The sequence below is a fragment of the Mugil cephalus genome, chromosome 23, assembly GCF_022458985.1.
Source record: "Mugil cephalus isolate CIBA_MC_2020 chromosome 23, CIBA_Mcephalus_1.1, whole genome shotgun sequence".
NCBI lineage: Eukaryota > Metazoa > Chordata > Actinopteri > Mugiliformes > Mugilidae > Mugil > Mugil cephalus.
In genome coordinates, this window is record NC_061792.1 from 10388186 (window position 1) to 10405105 (window position 16920).

The following is a 16920-nucleotide window of genomic DNA, read 5'->3' on the forward strand; positions in this document are numbered from 1 at the left end:
TTTTTGTTGAGGTCATTGAATCCAAACGTGAGGACGTCGAGCTTAGGATTTTATTATGGATTTAACAAAAATAACCATTTAAAATACAACAACAGAAATCAACGTTTAAAGTGTAATCTCTTTGAAATGTGTCGGAGCAGGACATTCATCGGTCGTCCCCTTTGTTGACGTGCAACTTTGGATCTTTTCAACAGTTAAATTAACAAGTGCAAACCTGAAACAAGGCACTTAGTGTTCTTTAAGGATCATGTGGCTGTTTGGAAGTCATCTCTCCAAGGCAGCGCTTCAACACGTGATAAATAAAAAGCTTAAGTAGTGCTCTACATCAACGTTTTCCGAGCTCGGTGTCCGAGCCTGAAGGATCAGCAGCAGCACCGTTGGGGCTGAGCGTCTCGCCGGCCGCTCTGAGGCTGGAGCTGTGGCCTCTCTGTCGGCCCCCGTCCTCTCCAGCTGCAGTGGACGACCACCAGCCCAGGCACTTTGAAGTCTTCTGGTGACGCAGAGACCCAGACGCTCACAGAGCCGTCTCGAAGATCACCAGGTTGCCGTCCGCCACGTCGCCGTTGGAGACGCTGGGCCGGCTTCTGCTGTGGTAGGCCTGGAGAGACGAGGGGGGGGGAGAGATCACGTGAGGTAAGGAAGGTTTTGGCGTTTTGTGTACGTGATGGTTCAGAGAGAAGCAGTAGTCACCTGTTTGGCTGCCGCTAGCAGAGCTGCTGCTTCCTGTTTACCAGTCTGTTGCACCATTTTATAAAAGATGCCGTCTGGATCCTGCAGGAGGGTGTAGGCCTCGTCGTAGGCGTGGATCTTCCCCGCATCTAAGACCTGGACACAAAACGCAGAAAACAGACACTTGTATAACCAGTTTCTTTATTTGTCACATGGTTTGAGTTTGTTGCGTCGCAGGAGGCGGAGCTCACCAGGATGCGGTCGCTGTCTATGATGGTGTTGAGGCGATGAGCGATGGTGAGGACGGTGCAGTCTCTGAACTTGTCTCGTATGGTTTTCTGGATCAGTTCGTCTGTCCTGCAGCATCAGAGGATGTTTGTGTTAGAGCTGGATGTTAATCAGGTGTTTTTTTTTTTGTTCCTCTTGAATGTTCAGTACCTGGGGTCCACGTTGGCTGTGGCCTCGTCGATGATGAGGATGCGGTTCTTCCTGAGGATGGCTCTGGCCAGACACACCAGCTGCCTCTGTCCCACGCTGAAGTTGGAGCCGGACTCTGCCAGGACCGTTTCTAACTTAGCAGGTAGCTCCTCCACCACAGACTTCAGCTGAACCTGCAGAGAACGAACAGAGTGAAGACTGGATTCTACTGTAGTGATGTGTTCATGTGCTCTGAGTTTCAAAGTAAAAGCTTCAGTCAAGTCAACTTTTTTTCCCCCCTTATTAAAACAAAGGTACTAAAGCTCTGCTATGATTCGGCCGTTCTTTCATTATCTGTATCTGCTTTCTTCACATGGTTTTATTGTTCCTGGCACAAAGCTAATCAGCCAGGAGATCATGAGGCCGTTTAATTGTACATAATGGTGTCTGATTAGGTTAGTCTGGCGCTGTAACACACCAGACTGAGCCAAAAAAAACCATCTTGTATATAAACTGGCAAAATGAGACTTTAAAGGAGTTGCTGCAGGAGACAAAGTCTGAAATGATTTTAAGAAAGCGAGACGACATCACTCTCCAGTCAGTTTGAAACCCTGGTCAATTGTTCAGACAGTTCCTGAATTTTCCCAACAAAGTCCAACACCCTAAATGAGTCAAATGTGCAGGAAACTGTTGTACTATTTTTGTCTGGCTGTTAGACGACTGCTTGGTAGTTTGAAGGTTGTACGTTTGAATCTGCCGACAAGTCGTGAATTTTGAAGTCTCACGCCCGAAGTAAAGACAGACGGAGATATTCTGAATAACATTTTTGGGCTGGGTTGAAACCTATAAAGTATTGCATTTCTTGTTGAAGAGGATGGACCCACATGAAGACCAGAAAGTCGTCAGTGCAGAGGTGAAGGTGTCACAGTCCACTGTTAGAAGACTGAGAGCAGACAACAGAGGCCACAGCAAAAGATGTCACCACTCATCAGTAGTAAGAATCAGAAGGTAAGATTGAAGTTTGCAAAGTACAGAGATGAACCACAGAAGGTCTGGAACAAACAATCTAATGAACTGATGAGACCAAGATGAATCTCTACCAAAGTGAGGATTCTGAAGACATGAAATTCTTATGATGGTCCACAATAAAAACATCCATGCGGCCAAATAGCTCAGACTGTTAGAGTGTTTAAAGGCTCCTGATGATCTGGGTTTGATTCTTATGACACTGGGTGACAGTGAAGTTCCACAACAGAAGAAAAGGCTGGAAATGTGGTCAAATAGTGCAGCCTGTTTGAGGAATCTCTTTTCCTTCTTAAGATCTGAGTTGAAGCCTGATGACACTCAGGAGCTTTTAAAGTCCAACCCCCAAAGTGAAGAATGAGAAGCTCTAATAAAGACAGTGAGTGTGTGGTCTCATAGCTCAGGCTGTTGGAGGACGGTGTTGTAATTCTTAAGTCCTGAGTTCAAGTCTTATGATGTCCAGTGGTTTTTAAAGTCCACCACCAAAAGTGAAGAATAAAAAGCTGTAAGAAAGGTGAGAACCATGTGGTCACATAGCTCAAGCTGATAGACGACTGTCTGGAGACTCTGAGAACATGGGTTCAAATCTTATCGGTGCTGGAGACTTTTAAAGTCCAACACTCAAAGCGAAGAGTCAAATTGTGTCAACGCCATTGAACCTCCTGTCGGATCAAACAGCGCGGGCTGTTAGGAGGCTGCTTGGCAGTCTAGAAGTCATGGGTTCGAATCTTATCTGGGTCGGTGTATTTTGAAGTCCAGATTCCAAAGTGAAGACTTAAAAGCGCCAAGAAAGAAGGTTCAAGTGTGAAGGGCCGTCGGTGGCGTGGTGGGTTTCAACCGCGACTGGAAGTCGCAAGAGATTGGTTCGATTCCCATCCGTGGCTGGGGGCCTGGATCCACCAAACATCCCTGCAGTAGCAGGCCGGGGGGGGGCCGTGTCCTCCCCCGCGGTTTCCAAGCAACAGAAGGAGGGGGTTATGGGACTCAGAACTACGAGAGGCTGGAGTTTTACAGTGAAGGGAGAGAAAGAGGGAGGGAAGAGAAAAAAGAAAAACACAAGAGTTGAGGAAGTTAAAGGAAGAAAAGAGGAAACAAGAAAAATGATGGAAGAATTTTGATGAAAATGAATTAGCCAACATTTGTATAAGATTATGAATTATCATCACTAAAATAGTAAAGATTATGAAGTTTCATTACTAAAGTAGTAACATATTAATATGTTGGTGAAAACATTTTTAAGTAACTTATTAAAAGTCTTGAAAGTAACTTATGAATGAAAGAAGTTACTTAGTAACTTAAGAAAGAAGTTAGTTAACTAACTCAATTACATAACTTATTACATAAACATATCAATACCTATAGGGGCAATAAAACTTTCTGTCCGTGTCCCAGGTAACTTCTTGAACATTGGCTGTAATTATAGGCCTTTAAAACTTTCTCTTGAGGAACAGGTTTCCGTGTCCCAGGGCCGTGGTATTAGAGGACTTGTTGTTTTTGTCTAAATACTGAACCGTGTTACAGGGAGGAACCAACGTTTAAATGTAGCTTGATATAAACAGACTGTGACAGACTCATTTACTATCACATCTGCACATAAAGACAAATATAGGACATATATTGGAGACGTGTCACTGACTTCCTGCAGAGCGCTCCACAACTCTTCATCGCTGTGGTAACTGAACGGGTCCAGGTTCTTCCTCATGGTGCCGGTGAAGAGCACAGGGTCCTACAGCAGAACCAGAGGAGACGTTAGACATTTCCTAAACGAGGGACTCTACAGTTACAAGACAAATGCTGACCTGAGGAATGATGGACATCTTCTGGCGCAGGTCGTGGAGGCCGATCTCGGACGTGACGACGCCGTCGATGTAGATCTTCCCCTGAGGCTCTGCCAGGCGGAACAGAGCCGAGACCAGGGAGCTCTTCCCAGCTCCTGTTCTCCCCACGATACCAACCTGAGACGTGAGGGACAGATGATCAGCACCACGTCTTCCAGAATGACTGAGATAAAACTAAACGGACTCACCTTCTCCTTGGGTCTGAACGTGGCCTTCATGTTGTTGAGGACCCGCGGTCCGTCCTCGCTGTAGGAGAAGCTGACCTGGTCGAACGTCACCAGGCCTTTGCTGGGCCAGTCGGGGGGAGGCCGCTTAGACGTTTCCCAGGGTGCTTCACTCTCCAGGTCCGTGTACTCCATCACTCTCTCCACTGACGTCATCTGAGGACGGAGACAATTGGTTGGTTGGACGTGGTGACATTGAACGCACCAGGAACATCACAGTCTGATGATGATCTCACCATGTTCTCCACCTCTGCGCTCTGTCTCACCCCCCACTGGAACATCCCCATCAGTGTGATGGAGTAGGACAGGGCCAGTCCCACGGAGCCGGCGTCCAGCTCTAACAAACACAAACATTCACCATGGAAACACATCCAGGTTCCACATAATCCAACAACATTTTAAAGCCGGCGTTGTTCCTTACGGTCTCTGAGCAGCAGGCAGCCGAACGTGGTGATGGCCACAAAGATGGAGCACATGCCGTCGAGGCGGAAGGCAAACCAGCGCGAGGTCGTGAGGAACAGAAACCAGGCCTCTGTTTAGGACGAGGGACAAGGACACGTGTCAGAGACGTCACAACACAACACAACAATCTACAAACAAGCCTGAGGCCTCCAACCTGAGTGCAGGTCCTGATGGGCGTCAAACGCTTTCTGGAACCTCTCCTCGGCTCCGAACGCTCGGATCGTCCACAGGCCCTGGAGAGACGAGGACAGGTGGGAGAAGACGGGGCTCCGAGCTGCAGGACAGACAAACGTGTCAGAAGCTTTTTTTTTTCCCGACGCGCCTCGTTTAAATGTAAAATGGAAGTCCCTGAGGGACACTCACTGGTGGCCTCCAGCCGTTTGACGGCTCTGGACGTCTGGAGGAAGTAGCGACGCAGAAACAGGAAGAGGATGAAGAGGGGGACGACGGGGAGGAGGATCCAGGGGATGACGGACGCGGAGACGGCGATGACGCCCAGGATCTGGAGGAACACCTGCTCAGAGACGACAGTAGACGAGTTACTCCCTGAAACACGTACATTAAATACGGCTTCACGTTGGTTCTGTCCTCACCTGAATAAAGTCCACAAATGTCCAAGGTATGTTTGCATCCAGCTGCCCAATGTCCTTAGAAAACCTGTTTAAGACTCGTCCTGCAGAGACACAACATATCAGATATTAGACCACACGTGTTCCTTAAACACTGACTTCTTCTTTTGTTGTTGTTGTTGTTGTTTACCAATGGGGTTGATGTCGAAGAAGCGTACGGGCGTCCTGAGTATGGAGTCGAACATGCGGTTGTGGAGACACTGTGCGCACATCACCAGCACTTTGAACAGGAGCATGTTCCTGATGAAGCCAAAGACGATGACGGCGACGGTCAGGCCTCCGTAGACGCCCAGGTAGAAGCCCGTGTCCAGGCTGGTGGCGTTGGGTGGGTAGACACTGTGTGAGCTGTTAAAGTCAGTCGCTATGAGCGTGTTCAGGTTCTCCTGTTCGTCGGCCCTGAGGTCAGAGACAAGGATGGAGGAAATAAGGAAATTGCAATACTGTGAATGAATGGCACGTGAACGGGCCGTGTTGTCGTAGTTACCAGTAAGCCAGCCACCAGTCCTGCAGGATGTACGACGCCTGAGCCAAGAGGTTGACCAGTAAAACCAGGACCAGAACCACGACGTTGGCCCCGGCCCTCAGGAACCGGTAATACAGACCAGCTCCGATGGTTCCCTGAGCTCGAGTCTCCTCAGCCACCGTCTGCACGGCTTCAGCCTGAGAGGATCAGGATCAACATGTTTAACGTGTTTAACGTGTTTAACGTGAAACAATCTTTGTTTCATTACTAGAAACTAAAGGGTTCACGTATCAAACTCTGGCTCCACACAGTCTAAACTTAGTGACTACAAATAGAAACAACATCAGGGCACAGATATGTAATCGTTATGAAACAGAAACACCATCTGGACAGTTTCTGGTGCAGTGACAGCACAAGACCACTTTAAGATGCTTCAGTTTGTAGATGACACACACGTCACTGGACGATGATGATATGCACAAACCGGTAAGTGGTCTCCATCCTTGACCGACTGGACGGACGATGCGACTGAATTCTCCGACAGAGTTCTGCTCCTGGCGTGGATCTCCTGAGGCGGCTGCTGCTGCTGCTGCTGCTGCTGCTCCTCCTCCTCCTCCTTCTTCAGCAGGGAGGTGAAGTCCACTCCGGACCGCTGCAGCTCCGTGTACGTCCCCTTCGCCACCATGTGACCCTGACACAAACACGCACACGTCACTGAGATGCCGTGAAAGTTTAAGGAAACCACAAGAGAAAGAAGCAACGGCAGCACCAGACCTGCAGGTGGTGCTAGAGGGAAACTCACACATTCACTGTACTATCACATCCAATAAAACTCACTCATGGAGAAAAAACACAGACAAATTCCACATCATAAAGGCAGAATTTAAACCCTGGCTTTGAGGACACACACACAAACTATTTATTCATGAAACAACTGAATTCCATTGAAGTGGGTGTTTGTGCTAAATTTGAAGCAGGACCCTCGAGCTGCTGCTGATACGTCCTCACGACAACAGGACACAAGACACAACTCTAACTCTGAGGGGAAGCGTAACAGACTCCAGCCTCTTCTCTGCCACACAAACATCTTCTGGTGATATGTTCTCTCTGGCCTCACACGTGTCTCTCATTAGCCAGTCTCTTCAGGAATGCGCACACACACACACACACACACACACACACACTATACGTAACCGTGGTTACTTGACCGACCTCCTTGAGGACGACGATCTGGTCGGCCACCTGCAGGTACTGCAGCTGGTGAGTGACCAGGATCCGAGGCTTGTTCCTCAACAGGCCACAGATGCACCTGATGAGAGAGACGAAGAAAGAAAAGTCAGATTTTAAATAAAATCCCAAACTCTTTCGTTGTTACAGCTGCTTGGCATCGATCCGTGGGGCCGCGCTGGCCAAGAGGAAGAGTGGAACAGGAAGACTGTTCAATTGTCTTCCTGACAGTGGCAGCACCGCGCCTCTTCCTGGCTCGGTTCGGCGCATGCTAACTTTTTCCTTCATCTTCGAGTGTTTTCACTCGGTCCGAAGCAGCGTGGCCCAAAACAACAATGTGTCATCACGTGCGGCGGACGATTCCAGGAACTTTCTCCCGCTCGTTATCTGACGCTTTAAGTGGAGCGCGACACGCCAACGTTTTCCTGTTTGCTAACGAATCCCCCCCCTTCAAACAGGAAGCGGGGCTCTCGACATGTGTTTACACGAGCGCGGGGGAAGAGACGGCTGGAAAAACAGGCAGGGGGGGAGGAAGTCAGTCGCTCACTGTTCAAAGAGGTGTCTCCCCACTTCAGCATCCACGGCGCTCAGAGGGTCGTCCAGCAGGTAGATGTCCGCCTCCTGGTACACGGCTCTGAAAGGGGACAAAGAAATAAAAACCTTTAATAAGCTTATAACAGAGCTCTTTCAGGGGGACTACAGGTAATTCCACAGCTTCCTCTTAAAGTAAACAAACTGAAATGACTAACTTCCTGCCAAGTGAAGAGGAAATGGAAGAGATTCACCCAAAGCAGATAATCACTCGTGATTGTTACCTGGCCAGGTTGACCCGAGCCTTCTGGCCCCCGCTGAGCGTGGCCCCCCGGTCCCCGATCAGAGTCTGGTCTCCATTCGGGAGCAGCTCCAGGTCCTGCAGAACAGGGGACATCAGAGTCTGTGACCTTTGTGAACTCGGTGCATTTGGCTACGGGGTAAAAGTCACAATGATGCGTCCAGGCGACAGATGTTCCCAGATTAGTAAGAGAAAAACAAGTTACATCTAATCCTGTTAACCAGGTTTCAACGTACAGCTGCCTCACACGAATCCATGTGCAGTGACTCAGCTGGTTTCTAGTGAAAGCGTTTTATGCGGTTTTATGTGTCGGCGCATAAAACCAGATGAGATAAAGGTGAAGATAAGACGAGGGGGATTATCAGACGGGGTTTTACTCGCTGCGTCCGCCGCTGTCACAAGACTCCGCGGTCACTCATTTACTAGACGCGGGGTCCATGAAGACACAGGTGAGTGCAGGCAAAGGGGACGGACGTGTCTGGACTAGTCCCGCGTCCACTGGATGACTTTGCACAAATAACATTTACAGATCTCCAAGAGCAGCAGCAACATTCAAACATCGGTAAATGATCAGGGATCATTTACCAAACCTCTCCCGCCCACGCTGCTCCACATGTGACACGGTGCGTCTGTTATGTTATAACGGAGAAATCGCAAACTCAGGTTTAGATAGTAACCACAACAATGACTGAGCATTATTATTACAGCATGAGCTCAGATGTTGCACAACTCTGGGACTTGGATGCATGTGACATGTCAGAATTCCTCCATTTACCGTAACAAGCTGAGTGAAAAAATAGATTTTTTTTTATTGAAAGCCATGAGCACGAATTAAATTAAACTTCTACTACACAGAAGCACAGAAAAATGAATCGCATTAAACTCAGCGGATCGAGTTAGTGGTTTTACAATCAGCACGAAGTCGTCCCGTACACTTTGAACCCCGTGTCAGGCTCCCAAAACCATTAACAAATATCACTATTACATAACCGAGAGAAGTCAGCATCAAGAGTCAGACCAGACTCTAATCACCTCTGGCTCCATCCACCACGAGGACCCATCAATTATTCAGACAGTCGCAGCTAAAACTGTATTCACTTCATTCATTGTGAAGGAAGAGATGACGTAAATCTGCTGTAAATGATGTTGTGTTTCATGTCTCACCCTCTTCAGAGCGCAGGCTTTGATGACCCTCTCGTACTTCTGCGGGTGCAGCTCTTTGCCGAACAGGATGTTGCTGCGAATGGTGCCGGGGAAAACCCAGGGCTGCTGGGCGGCGTAGGTCAGCTGACCTCGGACTTTCAACAGCCCCTTTTCGGCGGGAAGCTCCCCCAGGATGGAGCTCAGCAGGGACGACTGGACGGAGAGGGACAGAGAGAGCGGAGACGGGCGAGGCGTGAGCCGCTGGGGGAAAATCTTAAAAAGAAGAAGAAGAAGAAGAAACTCCTCCGTGATCGTTTACCTTCCCAGCGCCAACTGGTCCAATCACAGCCAGCAGCTCGTTTGACTTGAGCGTGATGGAGATGTTCTGCAGAGACGGAGCGTCTAAACTCTGCAGAGAGGAGGAAGAAATGACCAAACTTAACGATGCGCCACATACATCCTCTGGTAGCTGAAGCTGAAGTGTCCTCACCGCACCTTGTCCCAGTAACACATCATGTCCTGAATGTCCACGGCAGCGTCGCTCTTCTCCTCCTCCTCCGGTTTGGGAGCGTCACTTTTTGTGATCTCATCCAGCAGCAGAAACTCCTTCAGCAGGAGAAGAATAGAACTGGTTTATATTAAAAAAAAAGAAAGTAATACGTCTTTAATGTTGCTCCTAAGTGTGTTTATAGTCGTGTTTGTTGTTGTAATGTTCAGGTAAATCATCTGTTATGTTTCATAACCATCAGTTTATCTGGTTTCATTGGATTTAGATTTGATCTCAGCTCTATGAGCTAATGAAATCTGAAGGAGGGCGTCTGGGAACAGAAGTGCTGTGAGGGAATGATAAGGAGGCCTGACATCAGCAGTTTGTTTTAAACAGAGAGCGAGAACCCTGCAGCTTTCACAAGTTGTGCGACGACCTTAGGACCGCACTGAAGCGCTGCCAAGTCCAGATCAAATCTGCGCTTCGTTTGTTTTCATATTTTTGAACAATGCCCCCACCTGGATCCTTCGGATGCTGACGCGGCTCTCGAACAGCTTCTCCACGGCGCTGGGGAAGAAGAGGGTGACGGTGAGACGCACGGCCGTGTACAGGGACACGGTGACGAAGACGCGGCTGGCCGAGATGGTGTTTCCCAGCAGCACGTACAGCGCGAACGTGATGAACACGATGATCTTGCTGGCGCAGAAGAAGGAGGCCATGTTCAGGCCTCGCAGGTACGAGCTCTTCATCACCTTGGAAATCTCCTTCCTGCAGGACGACACGGAAAACACACGCACTTAGAGAATAAAAGTGGTTTATCGCGGTGTCTGTTTCCCAGCCTGAACAAACCCGATCCTGAACAAACTCGACACGGCGGCAAAAACAAAAGACTCGCGGTTATTCCGGATGACAAAAGGAAAAGCTCCTTTGACGTTATCAGACAAATGTACATTTTTATCTGACACCGTAATCCTGTTTCACGCTGATTACACCAGTGACTGTTCACCGCACGGTTCAGATCAGTGGGCGTGATCCCAAACGAACAAAAGCCGTGTTGGCTTTAAACGTTACTCACAGAAACGCGTATCCTCCGAGGACCAACGATTGTGTTTTGGGTATTTCCTTCCAGATAAAACTTATGAGAAATCTGATTTTAAATCCCAAAGTGGTAATTAATGAGAAACTTTTCATGTCGCTGCACCACTTTCATCGGTGGAATATTGTGCGTGCGCGTCCTTCGGCACAGGATAGACCAGTGACTCACTTGTAGGAAATGATAAAATAAAATAATCCGACTTTCCACAGGGAACAAACTGCTGCAGAAATAGTTTGAAAGCCCCCACTCCCCATCCTCCATCTCCTCCAGTACCAACAGCTTCCATCTAATATCCCAAAACCAAAAAAATATACAAGAATAAACGAGTTTATTTAAGACATTTCACCACATCCAGACACACTTACCTGTAGCTCACATCCCCATAGATTTAGGTTTAACATTAACATATATCCTGATGTTTTTACCCACAGTGAGCTACACTTTTAAAGTCAAATCTGATCCAGTAACAATAAATAGATATGTTTCCTCAGCTGGTTAAAGAAAAGTGCTGTTCAAATAACAATAAGCTAAAGCTTTAAGGTTCACATTTAAATAAAAACGGCTCAAAAAATAACCTGTTTTTCCTAAAAAATCCTCAACTATGCTAATGAAAACATTAAACTTGCTACACAGCAGGATAATGCTTTGTGTAGTGGCTGGAGCGTTTTGTGTTAGTGCAGCTGAAGCGCACACTTCTTCATACTGTAGCTGGTGCGTTTACATGCACGGCTCCATGAATGTTCATCATCAAACACTATGGATGATGGTTTAGTTTTTTTAATACGTAATGAGTGACTTATGGTGCAGATAAGGAGCGAGTCATCTCTCGTCTTCTTCTGAGATCTGCTTTCTTGGATGTATTTTGTGCGGCAGTGTAGTTTATGTGGAGCATGTGCACAGGCGTTGTCTCATTAAAGTTTTTTATCTCGATATATAATCCCAGTCCTAACCTGTAGTTGTGTTTTCCTTCCTAACGGTCACTGAATCCAAACATAAACATCAAAGTACATCTGACATCTAAATGTCTCCTGTAACGTAATGATGAGGAAAAAGCATAGAAAAGTTTTACCCTCTGACGTCAGTGACCAGAGCAGCAAAGGGTTTCTCCCAGGCGTACATCTTGATGATCCTTATCCCGGAAACCACTTCGTTCATGATGCGGATTCTGCTGTCGGTGAGGACGGCCGTCTTACTCCTGGAGAGAAAGTATAGACATGAATGTTTTCTCCCGTTTACCCTCAGAGTGGACACATGTGTCGTGCATGTACTGTACCTGAACTTGGAGAAGAGTCTCCCGAACATGGTTTGAACCGGCATCAGGAACATGAGCACCACCATCCCGGCTAAACACGAGGGGCCGATCTCCGACCACAGCAGCCCCACCACCGCGGCGGCTTGGAGAGGCCCCACCCACAGGAAGTGCAGGAAGATGGTCAACTGGTAAAAAAAAAAAAAAGAGTTGGCCATGAATGAGCTGTGACAGCATCGGTAACACAACAACAACAACAAGCGCAGAGACTCAGGGAGGTGATGAGGAGTTTGCCCCGAGGACTCGCGCTGACTCACGGGCAGACGCACAAGTAACAGTGTCAAAAGGCTTTAATCCGACCCAGCGTGAGAGCATGTCGCGGCGTAATTAACATCCCACTGGCAAACGCAACCTGCCCTGAAGGAAGCGGGCCTCCGCCTCGCTTATTAAAGTGAAACGCCGCATTCCAACAGGACAAAATGGATTTGGTGCTTAGCACAATTAAGCCCCGAGCCTCACGCTAGGAACGAAGTTCACACTCGCCAACTGTTTATCTCAGCACGCGCAGTCGGGACGGGACAGCGCTGACGCGAGACTCTGAAACCACACACGATATAAATGTGTCACGCTCATCAAACCCGGCAGCTTCTTGGCTCAAAGGCCGTCTGTCTGTCTGGAACACAACCGCTGATGTGTTCAGCAAGTTCACCACACAACACGTCTGTTCTTACGTCTCAACTGTCAGACACTAGACGTCCTGTCATTTAAATCTCCAAATATCTAGAGAAAAAAAATCGCTGCAACTGATGCACAGAGCAACACACACACCGACTTACATGCAACTCAATTTCTCACTGTAAATGTTTTGTCAAACTGCTGCTCTGTTACATTTACTTACAAGCAATTTATAGGAAAATGGGTGAAATTTTTGGTTAATAAAGATGTTTGAACGTCAAACATCTTTATTTCTGTGGTTACATTTAATTTTTGGCTTAATGCAAATTAACTAAATGCAAATTGAACCTTTTAATGCTGTAAACTAAGAATGCTAAAGTGTATATAGTTTATTCTTCAAGACAGCATCAGCTCCTAGTTACACTCGCAGAGTTTTTAAAGAGCTCAGCTGGTTGGTTCTTCCAAACATCTTGGAGAACTAAGCACAGATCTTCTGGATGTTGACTTCCTCAAATCCTTCCATCTCTGGCCGTGCCTTCACTTTCCAGTACTTCCTGTTCTTCTAACGCTGAAGACGGTTCTTGATGACCGCAGAATAAATTTGGGGCCCATCACACTCCTTCCTGTTGGTACTGATGATGGAAAAGTATCTGCCTGTATTTCTCAGCATTCACGTGCTCATTAGCGTAACTCTCTTCGGTGAACAAACTTCCTTCTGCCACAGGCAAATAGTCCAAATTTTGACTCATCAGCACCTCGGTTCCTGTTTTCGTGCACAGTTGAGTCACTTGACCTTGTTTCCGTGTCAGAGGGAGGGGTCTCTGGCTACGGCTCCTCCACGGAGACCACTTCTGACCAGACGTCTCCAGACAGTAGCAATAAGCTTGATGTGTTTTTCTAAAATCCCACTAAGTCCCGGACTTTGTGCAAAGTGTAACTGTGAGGACTGATGCTGGTTTGAAGGCAAATGGCAGCAACACCAAATACTGACGTGATTTGCATGTTGTGAATTGCTAAAAACAAGCACTCTGCGTATGTAGGTCGACTGTTTCCCTTTTCTACGAGCCCCAAAGTTCACGTACGTCGTCAAACTTGCTGACGTCGTTGGACAGGAGGTTGACGATCTGGCCTGTGGTGGTCTGACCCATGGCCGAGCTGCTCAGACGAAGCGCCTGAAAAGAGAAAAGACACCACAGTCTATTTAAACCGCGTCGTACGCGAGGACTTTTTACGGTTAAACTCTCATGTTTGACCTGTTTTGCCGTTAGAGCTCTTAAAGGATTACATGTCAAAATCTGGCACGATCTGTTTGGAACAAAAACGCGGCAGGTGCTGCCGGCGCCGTGTAATTATAGCCGCCGCTAAATAAACAAACAACTTTCGACGCACGTGCCCCCTCCCCGCTGACCTTATTGTAGATCATGTGACACATGGCCACTCTGATCTTCATGCCCGCCCTCTGGACGTGGTAGAAGTAGAGGTGGTGGAGGACGGCCAGGCCCATGGTGCAGAAGCACAGCCCGGCCGCGTAGCCCAGCGTCTCGTGCAAAGCCCTCGTGTCGTCTGGGTCGTACGTCTCGAAGTAGAGGATCATCTTCCCCAAGAAGACCGGCTGCACCACTTTGATCACCTCCTGTTGAGCGATGACAATTGATTACAAGGGTCTGGGATCATCAAAATGGCGGCGTGGCGCAGACGTGACGCTGACCTCGAGTAGCGTGAAGAGGCCGAGCACGGCGTATCCTTTGTAGTAGCACTTGAAGATGGCTTTGGCCAGGGCGGGTTTGCGCATCTCTTTGCGAGCCTTTCGCACCTCGCGGTCCCAGTAGCTGTCGTAAAAAAAAAGGCGTCGGTGTTTTAGAAACTCTCACGTGCGGATGAGTCCGGGCTAGCGTGTTCAATGGCAGCGTGATCAAAGGCGAGGACTCGATTTCGCTTGATGCAACAGCTGGAGCTGAGACAGGTGAAATCATATCACATGGGCAGACTGTCAGGGACAAGTCCCGACATGTCCACAGCCACTGGTCTTAGCTCTGATCAACCTGTGACTCACTCTCTTTCTCTTTATAAGCTGCATATTTACACCGTGACCAAAGGTCAGAAATTGAAATGCTGCACAGAAATTTATAAATTTTAAAATAAAAAAAAGCTAAAAAACTAAGCAGACGCGTCGTCCTCTCTCCGACTCCTACGTTCGCTGGTGGCTTTGGTCACTTCATGACGTTTCCTGATGTTTATAAAGGCATTGAATAAACACCGGACATCTCACTCTAGACGTAAAACAACTGGCCTCTAACAGGGCCATAGAATTTATCTCATCGTCAAGTACTAGAGAAAATATCCCTCAGTCACTGTGTGGCTGTAAAGCTTTTTGAACGTTTTGTTTCATTGTGATGCTCAGTGATGTGAATAACTGTGCACTTAGCGCTGACACATGTTTAACGGAGCCATGTCAAAGCGATACCTTATCTCTTCCAACGCGCTAACCGAACACAGCTGGGACGCCTCAGAGAAAACACTTCGGGCTCGTTTCGTCTTTGAGTAAACTTAAATTTCACGGAAAATTTAACGGCAGATTTCCTGCTTAATCAGTATGAAAACAAGCCTGTGTTCTAAGCCACCACTTAAACCAAAATGCGGTCGTGAAGCCAGCTTTTCCACTTTACAGCAGCTGCTTGTCTCATTCAAGTCATTTTGGAAATGCCTTTTAAACCAACTACACCTGCACCTCAAAGGGTCTTGTACGTATAAGGTGCGATTGCAAATGGGAAAAGAAAGCAGAAAACATTTAAGCGTAGCAATATTAGCTTCCTCCCTTATTTTTCTTTTTAGATTAGCTTTTTCTGACACAATTTTAGCAACATCTGGTGGAGTCTGAGGCTGAGGCCTCGAGATACTTACATCACACTTGACATTGTCCTGTAAACATCCTGTACGTAACATACAAGAGGGATGTGGCACAACAGGTAGATCAGGTTACGGGTGCTTATATCAGATATATAAGTGGTTCAACGTGAACTGCACCTAAATCTCTCGGATCTTATCGGATATAAGTGGACAGATGTGTTGTCGTGACGGTTAAGCAGTTAAATGTGAACATACTCGAGCGCACAACTGTCACTTAGTGCAAATAACATTAACTTAACAGTTGCTCTGTACCTGTTCTCAGCAATGTAAGTACTTGCGATGACTCTAAAAAGCCGCCCTACCTGAGCAGGTCGTGCCCCAGGGTCTCCGACCGGTCCTCGGCGAGCACCTCGTACATGTCATCCTCCTCCAGCGGGCGCTTGTACCCGACGCTGAACAGAGGATTCAGCCACCTGAGGAAGAAACGATCACGGGGAGACACAACAAGAGGCAACGAGGTGTTAAAACCACACGGACTTGCCCCGCAGACTTCAAAACAGGGGCAAATTTGTGCATCTTTGTTGCTATTTATAGTCTCTTTGAGGCTGTTTTGTAACTTTTTTTGTAGATGCTGTCATGTGCACTAATACCCACGTTTATAACCCTCTATTTGAGCCTTTTCTTTTTTATAACACTTCCTAGAGGGTCTGTCCCTATCGGCTCCTACATCTGGAGGTTATTTGTTTTAATTGTTGTTTCCTCAAACAGACACACAGCGGGGAAAATACAATTGTGTCCTGAAGGTGGCTTGTTTTTCCCTTCACTGTTGCTCCCTCACTAAATGAAACCGAGCCAACATTATGTCAACTCGCATACACCCCCCCCCCCCCCCCCCCCACACACACAATGATAAGTCAACCTACCTGTGATGAAAATGGTTTCTCCCATTATCACACTCAACGTATATACACGTAATAGACGTTACGGACGTTAATTGTTCTGAAAACACACGTTATATAAACGTGTAGCTCGCGCTTACTTTCAGTTTAAATGTCCAACTAAACCTGGGACGTTTGTTTTGTTTTGTTTCTTTTTTTTTTTTAATCCCCCGCTAAGCTAACACCGACTTTATCGACTTACCAGAAAAATATCTTGGACACAATGTTCGCCGACGCCGCCGGGTTAGTTTTGCCCTTTTTAGTGTCTTTCTCCATGGTAGCCCCCCACCGACACGACACGTGTTCGTCCAACTTTCTCCGCTTCTTCTTGCTGCTGCGTCGCTCCGGGACTATACGGCATAACTTTGTTTGAGACGAGCCACATGGAGGTCGGAAACCCCGAGGTGCGTGAAGTACACCGGTCGGAGGCAGACACGCAACCGGGGGTGAACGAGCTACGTAAAGGAGGAAATAGACGTCGACGCCCACAAGGCGCCTGATTGGCTGAGAGAAGTGATCGCCTCGTGTTATTGGCTACATGTATCCACATTAGCTTAAAACGGGACATCTGGATTCTGGGGAAAGTAATTACACATCAGAGATGGGATTTATGACTCTTTTAAACGAGCAGTATCTTGATGAGTCGTCTCTTACAAAAAGCCGATGTTATTTCATCATTTTTTTTTCTTATATTCTGAAAC

At 47.5% G+C, this 16920-nt stretch overlaps 1 protein-coding gene and 1 long non-coding RNA gene across 2 annotated transcripts; one reads left to right on the top strand and one right to left on the bottom strand.

Moving 5' to 3' along the window:
- Positions 1 to 36: 36 nt before the first annotated feature.
- Positions 37 to 16677, bottom strand: LOC125000775 (ATP-binding cassette sub-family C member 4-like). Its single transcript, XM_047576445.1, has 29 exons — positions 16422 to 16677; positions 15644 to 15754; positions 14143 to 14263; positions 13843 to 14067; positions 13517 to 13606; positions 11784 to 11947; positions 11580 to 11705; positions 9933 to 10182; positions 9423 to 9533; positions 9247 to 9336; positions 8949 to 9140; positions 7768 to 7862; positions 7500 to 7586; positions 6938 to 7034; positions 6210 to 6416; positions 5747 to 5922; positions 5393 to 5658; positions 5227 to 5306; positions 4997 to 5147; positions 4788 to 4907; positions 4593 to 4703; positions 4408 to 4508; positions 4136 to 4327; positions 3909 to 4064; positions 3746 to 3835; positions 1108 to 1280; positions 921 to 1026; positions 691 to 825; positions 37 to 598 (listed from the first exon to the last, which is right to left on the bottom strand). The coding sequence occupies exons 1-29, from the start codon at positions 16493 to 16495 to the stop codon at positions 515 to 517; spliced, it is 3981 nt and encodes a 1326-aa protein (XP_047432401.1). The 5' UTR covers positions 16496 to 16677; the 3' UTR covers positions 37 to 514.
- On the top strand, positions 821 to 3136 carry LOC125000824. The gene is made up of 2 exons (XR_007111399.1): positions 821 to 966; positions 1105 to 3136. It is a non-coding gene; the product is annotated as an uncharacterized LOC125000824 (long non-coding RNA).
- Positions 16678 to 16920: the final 243 nt, after the last annotated feature.

Coding starts and splice junctions, on each gene's coding strand:
- LOC125000775 (XM_047576445.1), bottom strand. CDS start 16,495: ATGGAGAAAGACACTAAAAAGGGCAAAACTAACCCGGCGGCGTCGGCG. Junction 10,183..11,579: donor CTGGTCACTGACGTCAGAGG/GTAAAACTTTTC, acceptor GTCGTCCTGCAG/GAAGGAGATTTCCAAGGTGA. Junction 9,141..9,246: donor GACCAGTTGGCGCTGGGAAG/GTAAACGATCAC, acceptor CTCTCCGTCCAG/TCGTCCCTGCTGAGCTCCAT.